The sequence below is a fragment of the Osmerus eperlanus genome, chromosome 5 (assembly GCF_963692335.1).
Source record: "Osmerus eperlanus chromosome 5, fOsmEpe2.1, whole genome shotgun sequence".
NCBI lineage: Eukaryota > Metazoa > Chordata > Actinopteri > Osmeriformes > Osmeridae > Osmerus > Osmerus eperlanus.
In genome coordinates, this window is record NC_085022.1 from 4,800,496 (window position 1) to 4,812,495 (window position 12,000).

General features: G+C 43.1%; 1 protein-coding gene and 1 long non-coding RNA gene across 3 annotated transcripts in view; one reads left to right on the forward strand and one right to left on the reverse strand.

Moving 5' to 3' along the window:
- The window catches only part of met (MET proto-oncogene, receptor tyrosine kinase), a 41,004-nt gene extending 31,697 nt beyond the window's left edge, over positions 1-9,307 (reverse strand). The window contains exons 1-2 of one of the 2 annotated variants that reach the window (XM_062461317.1): positions 9,018-9,307; positions 6,637-7,837 (exon numbers count right to left, since the gene is read on the reverse strand). In XM_062461317.1, coding sequence (XP_062317301.1) covers positions 6,637-7,836 — 1,200 coding nt within the window. In that variant the 5' untranslated portion in view covers position 7,837; positions 9,018-9,307. The remainder of the gene's footprint in view (positions 1-6,636; positions 7,838-9,017) is intronic. The other variant, XM_062461316.1, reaches the window with a different exon arrangement.
- LOC134020943 (uncharacterized) overlaps positions 1-12,000 on the forward strand; it is a 43,772-nt gene that overhangs the window by 4,750 nt on the left and 27,022 nt on the right. The window lies entirely within an intron of this gene.

Sequence of the window (12,000 nt, forward strand, 5' to 3'; positions counted from 1 at the left end):
GTTTCTTACATTTACATTTAGTCATTTAGCAGACGCTCTTATCCTTACAAGTGGCATCCTTTTTCCACGCAACAGTCCAGCTATCAAACATACTTACTGTTGCAGCCGCCAGACCAACATGCTCATTCAATTAAAGGAACAGACAAACGTAAATGGGGGATAATTTAGAGTTGCCATTGCTGCTCTTAGTTAGCGCCCATCATTTATTAGCGTTAGTCTATTAATCACTATAGACAGTGGGGGCTTTCAAGGGGCGTCACACCATGCACCACTGCAACTGTCAAACATCAAACATAATCAGCTTTAAAGAAAAATTGAAACTTGGATTACAATTGAAATTACTCAAGGATGAAAACCATAAGAGCGTAAAGATATGAACAGTTTCAAAGCCATTTTGCCAAATACTGCTGGAATTCCTGGTTTGCAAAGTGTGGAATAATGAATTCCACCCACCAGTACAAACTCTTGGCAGGACCTTCTTAGTGATGACTTCACAGTGAGTAAAAACCATGGGGGTTTTGTGGGACATCATACTACTATTCGGATCAGGGTATATGAATGGATCTAAGCGTCTTTCTCCCTGTTTCTTATTTCTTGGGAGATCCAATTCTGAGGAAAAAGACAGATTTCCTACATACAAAACCATGAAGACCTGTAACATACAAGACAATGCAGTCAAAAGCAAACTGGGGTAGGAATAAAACAGTAGACTCTAAAAAGGATGCACCCGGTAAACCCATGATTCCAAACCGGGTCACAATGCCAGGTATTGGTGGGCATTGGGTGTGAATAGAAGCTTCTGGAATGAGAGGAGATTTGGGCAGCTTGTCCTGGCATAAGGGAAGATATTCATACCCAAACTATGCTAGGATACAAATCAGAGACAGACATGGGGATATTAAAAACCAATAAGACCCCCGGTACCAGAGAGGGGGGATAAGGATAAACCATGCCTTGCGATCTGGAAACTGGCAACGCAAAATGGAAAACAGTGGTCGGATTTTCTTTTTTTGATCACTGACCCTTTTATCCATCTCTTTTGTCAAGCCTTGTCACAGACGAACTTTCTACACAAAAACATGTAAGCAAAGCATACCCACACACAAGAACAGACATGGCCAAAAGTGTGTATTTAAACAGGGAAAGGGTCAAGGTTGAATGGAAACACAAACAGTCTTGCGAAACACACAGAACAGTGACTGGTTTTACGAGAACTGATCTAAAAAAACACTTGTTTCAATGTTTTTCATGACAGCTTGCAGGTGGTGGCCTTTCATGGTTTTTGAGAAGTTCTATTTACACAGCAGCTAAATGCTACATAGCAACATCTATAAAAAACAATACATACATAGCCAAAGGCAAACTAACAATTAGCATAGCCTCAGTCCACAGAAAGCTCTGCAGCAACACAATAATGCAGATTACTGCTTTTTCACACCTCTAAACTAATTCTCTTACAGATACTTTGGGTCATGTTTCAATACAACAAACTGCCTGGCTCCCAGCATTCGAGACACAAACTTGCAAAAGGTGTTCAGTTTAAGTGTAAAGAAGATCTTCACCACAAAACCCTACCATAGCTGAACAACAAAAAACCTTTGCACGGTTCATTAGCTGGTCAAAGGATACAAAACAATTCAGCTCCTTCAGGTGTCGGCTTGTTTTTCTTTTGAAATATGATTCAGAGACTGAAAGTAAAGGGTTGAATCATGGGGCATTCAAAGCCTCTTGATGCAATCTCAGTGGTGTCCTGGGGATTTGCTAGATAGCCACCATGTTTGTTGTGCATTGTTTGGGAGTGTGCCAGGGTGATAAAACCCACCAAGTGTGAGGACAGAGAGGAGTAAAGGGGGCTCATTTTATTCCCCTACATTACTTAAGTACATAGAAGCACAATCTCCACTGAGTGAGGATTTTCAATTGAATAGAATGTCGGGTTTAGCATCAAGTCTAGACAATGGCCTCCAATGATGTGGGGTGGCCATTTCCATTTCCTCCAGTTCTCCACTCAAAGGTGTGTTGGAACAGTAGGTGAGGTCTTACCTCATTGATATCATACATTTTAATAGCATTGTTATCTTCACATGACTATATTGATTGATATTGATTCTTGTTTAGCAGTCTTGTAGCTATATTCCCTTTTCACCCAGTGTGTGTTCCCCATGTCCTGTGCTTGGACCGAGTGGAAAACTGTAAGGGCCATACATGACATAATATACAAGGACGGCCTTTTGTAATCTTCAGCCTGCTTTTCCGTATACCAGCTGTTGTGTCTTATCTCTGTTTTCTCTGTGTTCACTATAAAATGAGCTCTCTGACCCTCATGCCTCCACTATTTCCGTGTATTTTATCTGTTTATTATTCTTGAGTCCTATTTCTTGTCTGGTGTTACCCTCCCTCCACTAAGCTGGCTGATACATGTGTATAAACTCCAGAATCTACACTGAAGTCAAATTGTTGGCGGAGACCAACTTTCCCCCCCTACGATGGACTGGTTCCGAGACTTAAACTGCTTCCGTCCATGTGGTTGATAAGTGACCAATGGGTGCTACAGCATTATGGACATCTATAACAGTATTTGAAGCTTTTGTCTGCTTCTTTGTTCATAGAGTTGACCGGCAGGCCTGTCCCGGCTATTTTCCGCTTGAACAACTTTTGTGATTACGACCCTGTTTGTAAAGCCAGCTCAGACAGGGAGGACAATAGTCTAAGGGTATAAGGCCAAGGAAATGAGGGGGCAGTGTCGGGGTCGAGGTGAGGCCATAGATCAGAAGGTTGGCCAAAGAGTGGGACATTTTTGTTTGTTCCTTTAAGCTTGAATGGTTGAGTTGAAGTCTGTGGCTTTGTCGTGTGCTCCACCAGTTATCAGGAAATCAACGTGTTGAGAGACAGGGAGTAGGAGGACTGGCAAGAACATGATTAAAGAATGGCACTGGGGCCTTGACTCATGAGCGCTACAGAGAAAAGCTTCTCATCTGACACGTAACAAGTGTATCATGTGGTGCTTTAGGGCATATTGGCAAATGATGTAGGGAGATGCAGCAGGGCTTTACAATCCTGTATGGGAAGAGGGAGGATATGCAGACAGTGTGTCTTATTTGTAATGGCATGTCGAAAGGGGATATTGACATGCCACAGACTTGGTAAGGGTAGGCCCAGCTAAGGGACAATTTTGTGTAAAGGTTTCCTTTACAGAGACAGGTTGCAAGCAGAGACGGTTTCAGTAGTTACTAGAGCTCTGTCTATCTGGGTTATAAAGATAAGGTATGCAAACATAGCCGTAAAGTATAAATCATTAACTATGTGCATAATAAGAAAACACAATTACCACAGAGGTAATTCTTTTGATCAACACAAAATATCTGTTCACTGAGAATTAAAAGTCTTGTTCTGTCAGGAATGAAGCACAAAACAATAGCCAGTGTTGTGCAATTGTAAATTCCTAAATTAGTTGTCGCTTACGGATTTGAATGACCTGTGCTAGAATGGGTCAGATTTCCGAGCATGAACAACAACAGAATCAGATGAAACATCGAAAACGATGCAGTCTGATTTGACTGTAGTGATGCATTTGATTAGAATGGCTTTGAGTCTTCCTTACAGGTGTTGAGAGAGGTAGGGCGAGCTGGCAGCTGGATGCCAGGTGCCTAGCTACCCGTAGCAGCTGGTGATAGAGGTGACCAGGTCTTTCTTCATGCATACAGCATGTCTGGGCACGGGCTCCTAGTGAAACACCACAATGGACTGGAGTCACTGAGGGAGGGGAAGGGAACTGCAGGAACATGCAGCTGCAGGGCTTTACCTAACATTCAGATTCAGTAATGGGCAAGTCTGTGTGTGTAAATGTGTGAGACCAAGATGAAGACACTTTAAACTGTAACAACCACCCCCACCCCCCCCCACACACACAGACACACAGACCCCCCCCCACACACAGACACACAGACCCCCCTGCCCCCCTACACACACACACAGACCCCCCCCCACACACACACACACAGACCCCCCACCCCCACACACACACACAGACCCCCCCCCCACACACACACACACACAGACCCCCCACCCCCCCTACACACACAAACACACGGACACACAATAAGCTTAACCCAACATCATATCTGATCAATCTGTGTGCGTACACACACTTCTACTCACCCACACAATCACACCTTATCAAAACCCTAGATTCTCACATTCTAAGCGGGAGGACAGGATGAGGCAAGACGTATTTTCATTCTTTTGTTCCTTTCTGGGGAGTTGGATTCTCTCCCACCTACGAGCAGTCCTGCGATGGTTCTGCTCAACCAGCTAGTAGCAGGCACCAGCAGGCCGAGGCATGTGAGGCGCCTACTGTGACATCTACAGTCCAATGATTCGCAGCAGCACTTACTCTATGGTTGAATGGTATTTAAATCCTTAAAAAATAACATGCAATGCCTTTGATGCTGGGATATAAATCCTTGTTGTATCTTGGAATCAGACTCGATAAAGATTTTTACGTCTACAAACATTGTATTATTTAAAATGGGGCGGCTAATTAAAATGACTGTCGATCAAATGCGTATTTGATGGAGAATTATATTGTGCAGTGAAATCAATCTGGCTCCAGATTAAATTTAAAACCAATTAGTGTTTGGGTGGTTTCTCACAAATCAATGGTAATCTAATGATAATTTTGACCTTAAATGTGGCTGTTTGTTATTTTTAGCGTCAACAGGCCCTTTCCCCTAACCGTTATTAGACTTTTAAGCAAGTGTGCAAGGCTTGCTAGTGACGGTCCAAACCATCTCCCAGAAACTTCCATTGCCTTACTAAGCATCTTCGAGTGTCTTATTTTAACTACTAAAGTCACGGAGCAGCACACAAATAGGGTCAGTACCGTTTCAAGAATCTTGCACAAGTCTAATGAGAGGACAGATCATTTGATCTTTCTTTAGGATTCAGGTCTAAATATACCCTGGAGACTCATATGAGCGAGCTGTGAGGGAATTCGAAGAGAAGTTCTGGAAACAGACTTTCTCTATTGCATGCATACAACAGCGAGCCTCTTATCATTATGTCATTTATCATGCAACACTCAATGTCTGAGAGGCTTGGTTGAGAGGTTTACGTGACTTGACAACCCCTACTTACATCAAACATGCTCCTGCAAAGGATTTCTTCTCTCCTTTGAATTCCTATTTGAGGTCTCTGGCGTAACTGGAGTTGAACTGACCATATGATAAAAACATTGAAAGTATGCCACTTTCGAACTTTTATGATTTTATGGCCTAGCTTATCTTCAGGTCGACTGTTTGATAAGAGAGCCTATCTGCCATATGCAGCTTAACAAGACTCATACATCTATTAGATAAGGATCCCTCTATTCCATACAATGAAAACAAGATCAAGCCTTCATCAATAAACGTCTGGTCAGTTCTTGATGATAACTGCCCGGTTTACAAAACCATCTGTTCTGGTCTACTGTTGGCAACTTCCATAAATGTTTGATATAAAAGAGGTACAAACACTGTACAATAGAGATAGGGTTGGGGTTATAAAAAAATATTTTTTAAAGAGCAGAATAACGAACCATTTTCCTCTGAGTGAAACCCAGAGCAGGAGAGACTGACTCAGAAACTAAAACAATAATAATGGGGTCATACCCATAACAGCTGCCCAGAACAAAATGTAGTAATGTTTTCATATATGAAGTGAAATGGAGAATGGAGAAATAGATTCAGTTGTGACAATATTATACAGCGGTGCAACAAGTACCTCAGGCAACGAATGTCATCCTCTGTCTGTCATAGTCCAATTAGTAAATAGAATAATAGTACATAGAAGAGTGTCATAATATGACCTGATCTTTGCGGTTTGTCAGATAACTGCTTCGTCAAACATAACCGAAATAAATATTTACCAAACAATGAGGACAGGTGAGCATCAAAAGGACTAAAGTTTGGAGTGTAATGGTGTAGAGCTATGAAAGACAGAGCTTTCCCAGAATCCTCAGTGAAAGGGTCACAGGATCTTCCACCCCGTGGCTAGCGGGATCCAGCCATCCCGCTGACACACTGATCTCACTGCTTTCCTTTTTACTAAGCCTCAATCCCCCCTGCTTCTTAACTCTACAATACCTAACTTGTCATGCCCTTTTAACAGACTCATTTGGTTTGAGTGGACCTGCACACGCTCATAGACATTAGGTAATGATGGAGTCAGAGGGAAGCAAGCCTGCTGCAGATATTGGCAGGTGTTCTAAAAAGGTTGTCAGCGGGATAATTCATGTCAGTATTGACCATATGGTTTAACTGATTGATTCGATCAATGCTGATTGATTAGAGCATGGAGAGTAGGCAGGACGACAAAGGGAGATGTTAGAAGAGTAAGAAGAAGTGGAAAGTGTTTGGTCAGAGGGTATTGAGAGAAAGGACAAACAATTAAGTTTATCCCATATGCTTGAAAACAACTCATACCTCCTTACCTCTACAAACCTTCATTCAACAAATCATCATCAATGACGCATTCTTATTTTTGGACAAAATTATCATTTAGCATTGCTTTAGAATATATAAGCTTGGATTATCATGGTTTTAATGGACTTCTAATGCTTTTGTGGAACCTTTCTTACAAAAAAAACAAAACACTTACTGCGTTGTAGCAGCGCTTCTCATCAGATCCTGTGAAGTGGTAGAGCTGCTTGGTGTGACACTCGCGTATATTTTTGTCTAGAAACATGTCATTGATGTCGGCGAGGGAGACGACGCAGACCGCCGAGCTGGCGATGGGCTCCGGAGACCCCGGCTTGCTTTTGGCGAAGGTGGCAAATAGCACATCGTCGCCCTCCTTCAGGGACATATCTCTCTGCAGGTCGCGACCAGCCTTGGCCACGTAGGCCGCCTGCAGCACGTTGAAAACCTCGATCCCCTCCGCCGAACGCCTTCGTCGTCGGCTGGTGGTGATGCACTCGAAAGGCATCTCCACGTAGCGCCGCAGCTCGGCGTCCGAAGAGCACGTGCGGACGATGCGGGTGTGGTAGGTCCGGGAGTCCCTTCCCTCCTGCTGCACCGTGAGGAAGTAGGCGTAAGGGCCGCTCTGGAAGGAGTAGACGTAGCGCAGGTAGTAGTTCCCACGCGACGGCGGAGTTAAATCCATGTAGGACTGGTCAGAGAAGAAATTGAAGCCGTCTTGGGTCTCCTTCATTTCACGCACAGAGATGGTGTGGTGCTGCTGGGGTTTTGAGAGGGATGGGTTTCCACCTCCAGGGATTTCGGAGTTCCCTACGAAGAAGCGGACCACACCTCCACTCTCCACACTGAGTACACGTGCCCCCGAGGCCCCTGCGACACAGTCGGGGCAGCCCTGTAGACCTCCACCGCTGGGCTTGGGTGAATACATGCATTGAGATGCTTTGTCAACCTTCCATCGGTCTTCCAGCACATGACTTCGGCAAACCCCATTGTCCGCTGAGCCACAGGTGAACAGCTCATCATCGTAGTAGGTCTCTACTAGCATGGCCAGGTTAATGTTGTCCACCATGTTGGTCTTTTCGGAACCATCCCGCAAAGGACCACATCGCAGGCTTTCTGACACAGGCCCAGTTTGGTATTCAGACATTTTTGTCAGGTTTTCAGAGAGAGCATAGATCCGGTTGACAGCCCCCACATACACAGCACCTTCAAAGGTCAGGAGATTGTGTATGGGAGTGTCTGCCACAAAGCTAGGGAGATCGTAGGTCACTGATAGGTTGAGCTTCTTTTCTAATGGTTCCTCACATTGGGCCCTTACCTTAGGACACATAGTCCAGAGTAGGAAGACTATGTGAATGGCGTCACACAAGTAGATATTCATCCTGTCAAAAAAATAAGTCAGAGAGAGATTTTCAGAACAAGAGTATTTACTTATTCTGGACATTCATACTGTAACACAAACAAGGCACCAAAAAGATGTCTGATCTCACTTGTTTGCATCATGAGTGAGTGGAACAATTACATTCTGTGTATGCAAGGAAACATTTGAAAACTTAAAGAGGGAGACAATTGCAATTCTAAGTGTGATAAATGGAACTCTGTTTAGTGTCCCGCAGTAAAGTAACTGTAACTTAAACTCATGACGTATGAGGGACTGCCACTGGTCAAGCACCACTTATGTGGTTCAGTGCTTTGGTAGAGAGAAAGTGAGAGAGAGAGAGAGACAGAGAGAGAGAGAGAGAGAGAGAGAGAGAGAGAGAGAGAGAGAGAGAGAGAGAGACAGAGAGAGAGAGAGAGAGAGAGAGAGAGAGAGAGAGAGAGAGAGAGAGAGAGAGAGAGAGAGAGAGAGAGAGAGAGAGCAAAAGAGAGAGAGAGATGGTGCACACCACATCAACAACAAAAAACATTTTGATTCACACTTATTTGCAAGCTACTTAATAATAAATGGTTTTGATCTCATACCCTGAAGAAAAAAATAGTAAAAACTAGCTGTGTATGTGTATGAACAATAGCACATCATGACTGTCGAAATATTTAACTTCACTTAAGAGACATTGGATATATCAAGTAGCCTTAGCAGACAAAATATTCCAACACAGTTGCAGGTGCGCCTATCTAGTCATGGATTGCTATAATTAGAAGCCGATACAGTTATGAGCAGGGGGTCTAGAAAAGCACACACAAACACAGCTATTTACTTCACATATTGTTACATGGCACCTGCAAAGTTCCGTTATATTAAATGTTTCTCGAACAGGGAAAGAATAGGCAAATACAGCCAAGAGTGACTGTATTTTATTCGGAGAAATGGTCTACTCTGATGGAAAATCTTCTCTTGGGAAATTCTCTGATGGAGAATATTTTGGGCAATATCGCCCGTCTGAAGTTAACTTAGATGTTTGTCCATAATCATTCAATTTTAACTGTAAAATGTAGGCTACAGTTTCATTGAGTTATTGAATTTACATCAAAGCAAGTCAATGCTCACTTTCTAATGGATAAGTTACGCGTATCCGTTGGAAAATGTGCTAATTAATTGAAAAACATTCAAACGTAGCTTACCTGCCTGGACTTTCAATATGTTACTTTTGTGTTTGTTTATGGCTCAAAGCATATTCCTCGGGATTCCCTCACAAGTGAGACTCGCGCGCATAGACTTCTTGACATCCGAAAGACAAAATTGATGCGGTTAAGTTTCTTAATTGTTTTACAACTTCCAGCACAAATGTTTCCCAGTTTCCACGTTTCGTCCGACAGTCACTCAACTCCGGCGCAAAGTGTGTGAACCTGTGACTCATGAGAGGGATGTGTAGGTCACACTGGCATTCAAGAACCTCTGTTTCTCCACGTAAATTGCGCTCCTCCTCTCTGGGTTACTGCTTGCGTAGCTCGAGGTGATAAGACGCGGGAGTTGAGGTGACAGTAGTGTGCAACTATATAAGCAAATACATATTTCTATAGGCTATATAATTAAATATGAATGCCATTTCATGACAATGAGTTTTTGTATTTTTTCCAAAATAATACAAAGACTCAAAACACTTTTAAGACCAAATAACTACACGGAATTTTACTTGACTGAACTACATTGATACGGTCTTTTAGGTCTTCACAAAACGACTCTCTCAGCCGTAAAAATGAGGTAAGATTTTAAAGGCTAACCCAACTGAGTGTCACCCATGAATCACAGCAGGCAGTACAACAATCTCTTTGTCCTGCTTCCTGACAAGCAGTGAATTGTAAAATCATGATAACAGAGTAGATTGAGTGTTAATAAACTACTGTAAGTTATATTGCCATACAGCTTTTCTTAAAAGAAGCATGAACTAGTTTTAGTGTCTTCTTCTTATAATTCTGAACAGAATTAAAAACACTGAACGCTTCTGCTCACTCGTGCTGGTTAAATTTGGGCACTGCCATGCAGTATTGTACATACACCCATGCTTGGAACACTTTTATTGCTAAGTTTTTGTCTAGATTTCTATGAAAATGTCTCTCCAAATTCAAGTGCTGTCCTGTCTAATGTGAGTCACAGTCAGTCAATGCACCCACACTTTGTTGGCTTAACATCCTGTGTTTGAATTAGTAACCATGTTTTCCAGTACCTGTGGGTATGTTTGCCACGGGTGTGCCTGACAGTGGGGTGTGTCTAAGTTAGCCCGAGGAGTGTGTGACTCGTGTGGTATCAGACTGTTGGTGGGGTCACTATTCCCAGGGGCAGCAGCTGAAGGAGAAGGCCACTCTGGTGGTCAACCTCACAAACGTACACTGTAATCACGAGCTGTTTGTGTGTCAAATCTGGGAATTCCACCATATGACAGGCTTCCCAAGAATGATCTGCATCTGCCACATAACCTGCAAAGCGGTTTGTGTGTGAAAGTGTGATTGCAGACAACACACAGCAGATTTAGTATCAGTCATGTTTGGAGGCATATTGCAAATGTTTTGCCAATGTCATTCAAAAATGAACAGTGGCTTGGCTCATTTTAGATTTAATGCCATCTGCTGGTACATAATGCAAACTGCACCACAACCTCTACATGAATAGAACCTGTGGGCTTAACTGAACAGCGTCAAATATACAATACGACAGGCACAGAGTGAACAGCCAATGAATGCCAAAGTAGGACTTGGAATAATATAAGCATAGCAATCCTCAATCTTGATTCAATGAATACACTGTCCATCCCTGATAACTAACCAAGTCTGTCTGGGTTATTTATCATCTGCTGGTCAATACAAAGCTAGGTTAACTGCTGACCAGGGACATTTTGCTACTGTAAACTCTGATTGATGCTGTTGACCCATTAGAGGCCTCTGTTTGTTCATTCTGCAGATGGACCCACCATATACCTCCCAGAGCTCCTTCAACTCATGGCTGTAACTGTGATTTATCACACCGCCTCAACAACTTGGTTTGATGGTAGGGGTGATCAAGATCAATAATCCGATGTTAAAGCGGAAGTAATAAAAACACACTTTTTGGGTGTTAAATAAGAGATACGTGAATGTGGACATCCAAAATGGGGGTCAAAGGTCTTTCAGGGCTCATCGCCTGTTTGCACATTGGAGGTGCACTCGTAATGAAATAGGAAATCAAAAGATCCCAATCTGCTATTACAGCGTGAGAGAACGCCAGTGGTGGAAGAGAAAGTTGTTCCTTGATAAGATGGAACTCTCCCCTATATCTGCTTGTGTGGCTGTCTTCAGATGAAATCTCACCGGTCCTGAAATTGTTCATATCAAACATCAGTGCTATGCCGTGTATGTAATAAAGGCAATAGGGTCTTTTGTGTTCCCATCAGTGGAAAGACATGGGCTCTAAGACATGGACTGCATCCAAATTCAGGAAGGCTTATCACTCATATCCCTGGGGTTAGAAATATAAGCCTCTGCTTCTTTAAGTAAACACACACAATTTTTTGTTAGGAAGGGAGAACCTGATTGTCGAAAACACTGCTGAATCTCTACATTCTCCTTCTTTATAGCACACTCTGTTTTGCATGCCAACGTTTTTTCTGGTCTTGTTAAATTGTTTACGGGACGTCCTGAAGAGCTCTTAAAATACCCTTGTTCACTTGTCTATTCAGGGAAGCCTTTCCAAAACAAGCCAGCTCGTATTGCTGAAATCCAACTGTGGTTTCGGGCTTCCATTCAACTCATACATCTGGACAAGGCAGGTGTCTCACTAGGATCAGATGATGATGGATGACTCTACCCTCCTACTCTTCACTCCCTCTCCAAGTTAGTGGATTAGCAGTTGGCCACATAATACTAGCAGACAGACAAGATAACACCCAGTGAGGGCATGGGAAACCAGGTGTGCCGTGGAGAGATGGGGAAAAACATTTGCCTGAGATGGCGTGATTAGAAGACCCAGACACAGGGTGGGGGGGGGGGGGGGGGGGAGGACGACTCACTGCCAGACCTCTTGCTGTATGACATCAGAATAAGATTCTGTCTTCGTTACTATTTGGTACACAACAGCAGCTGATGGTTTGTCGGTAGGGAATGATGATATGCCGACGTGTCTTCAGTTAGGACC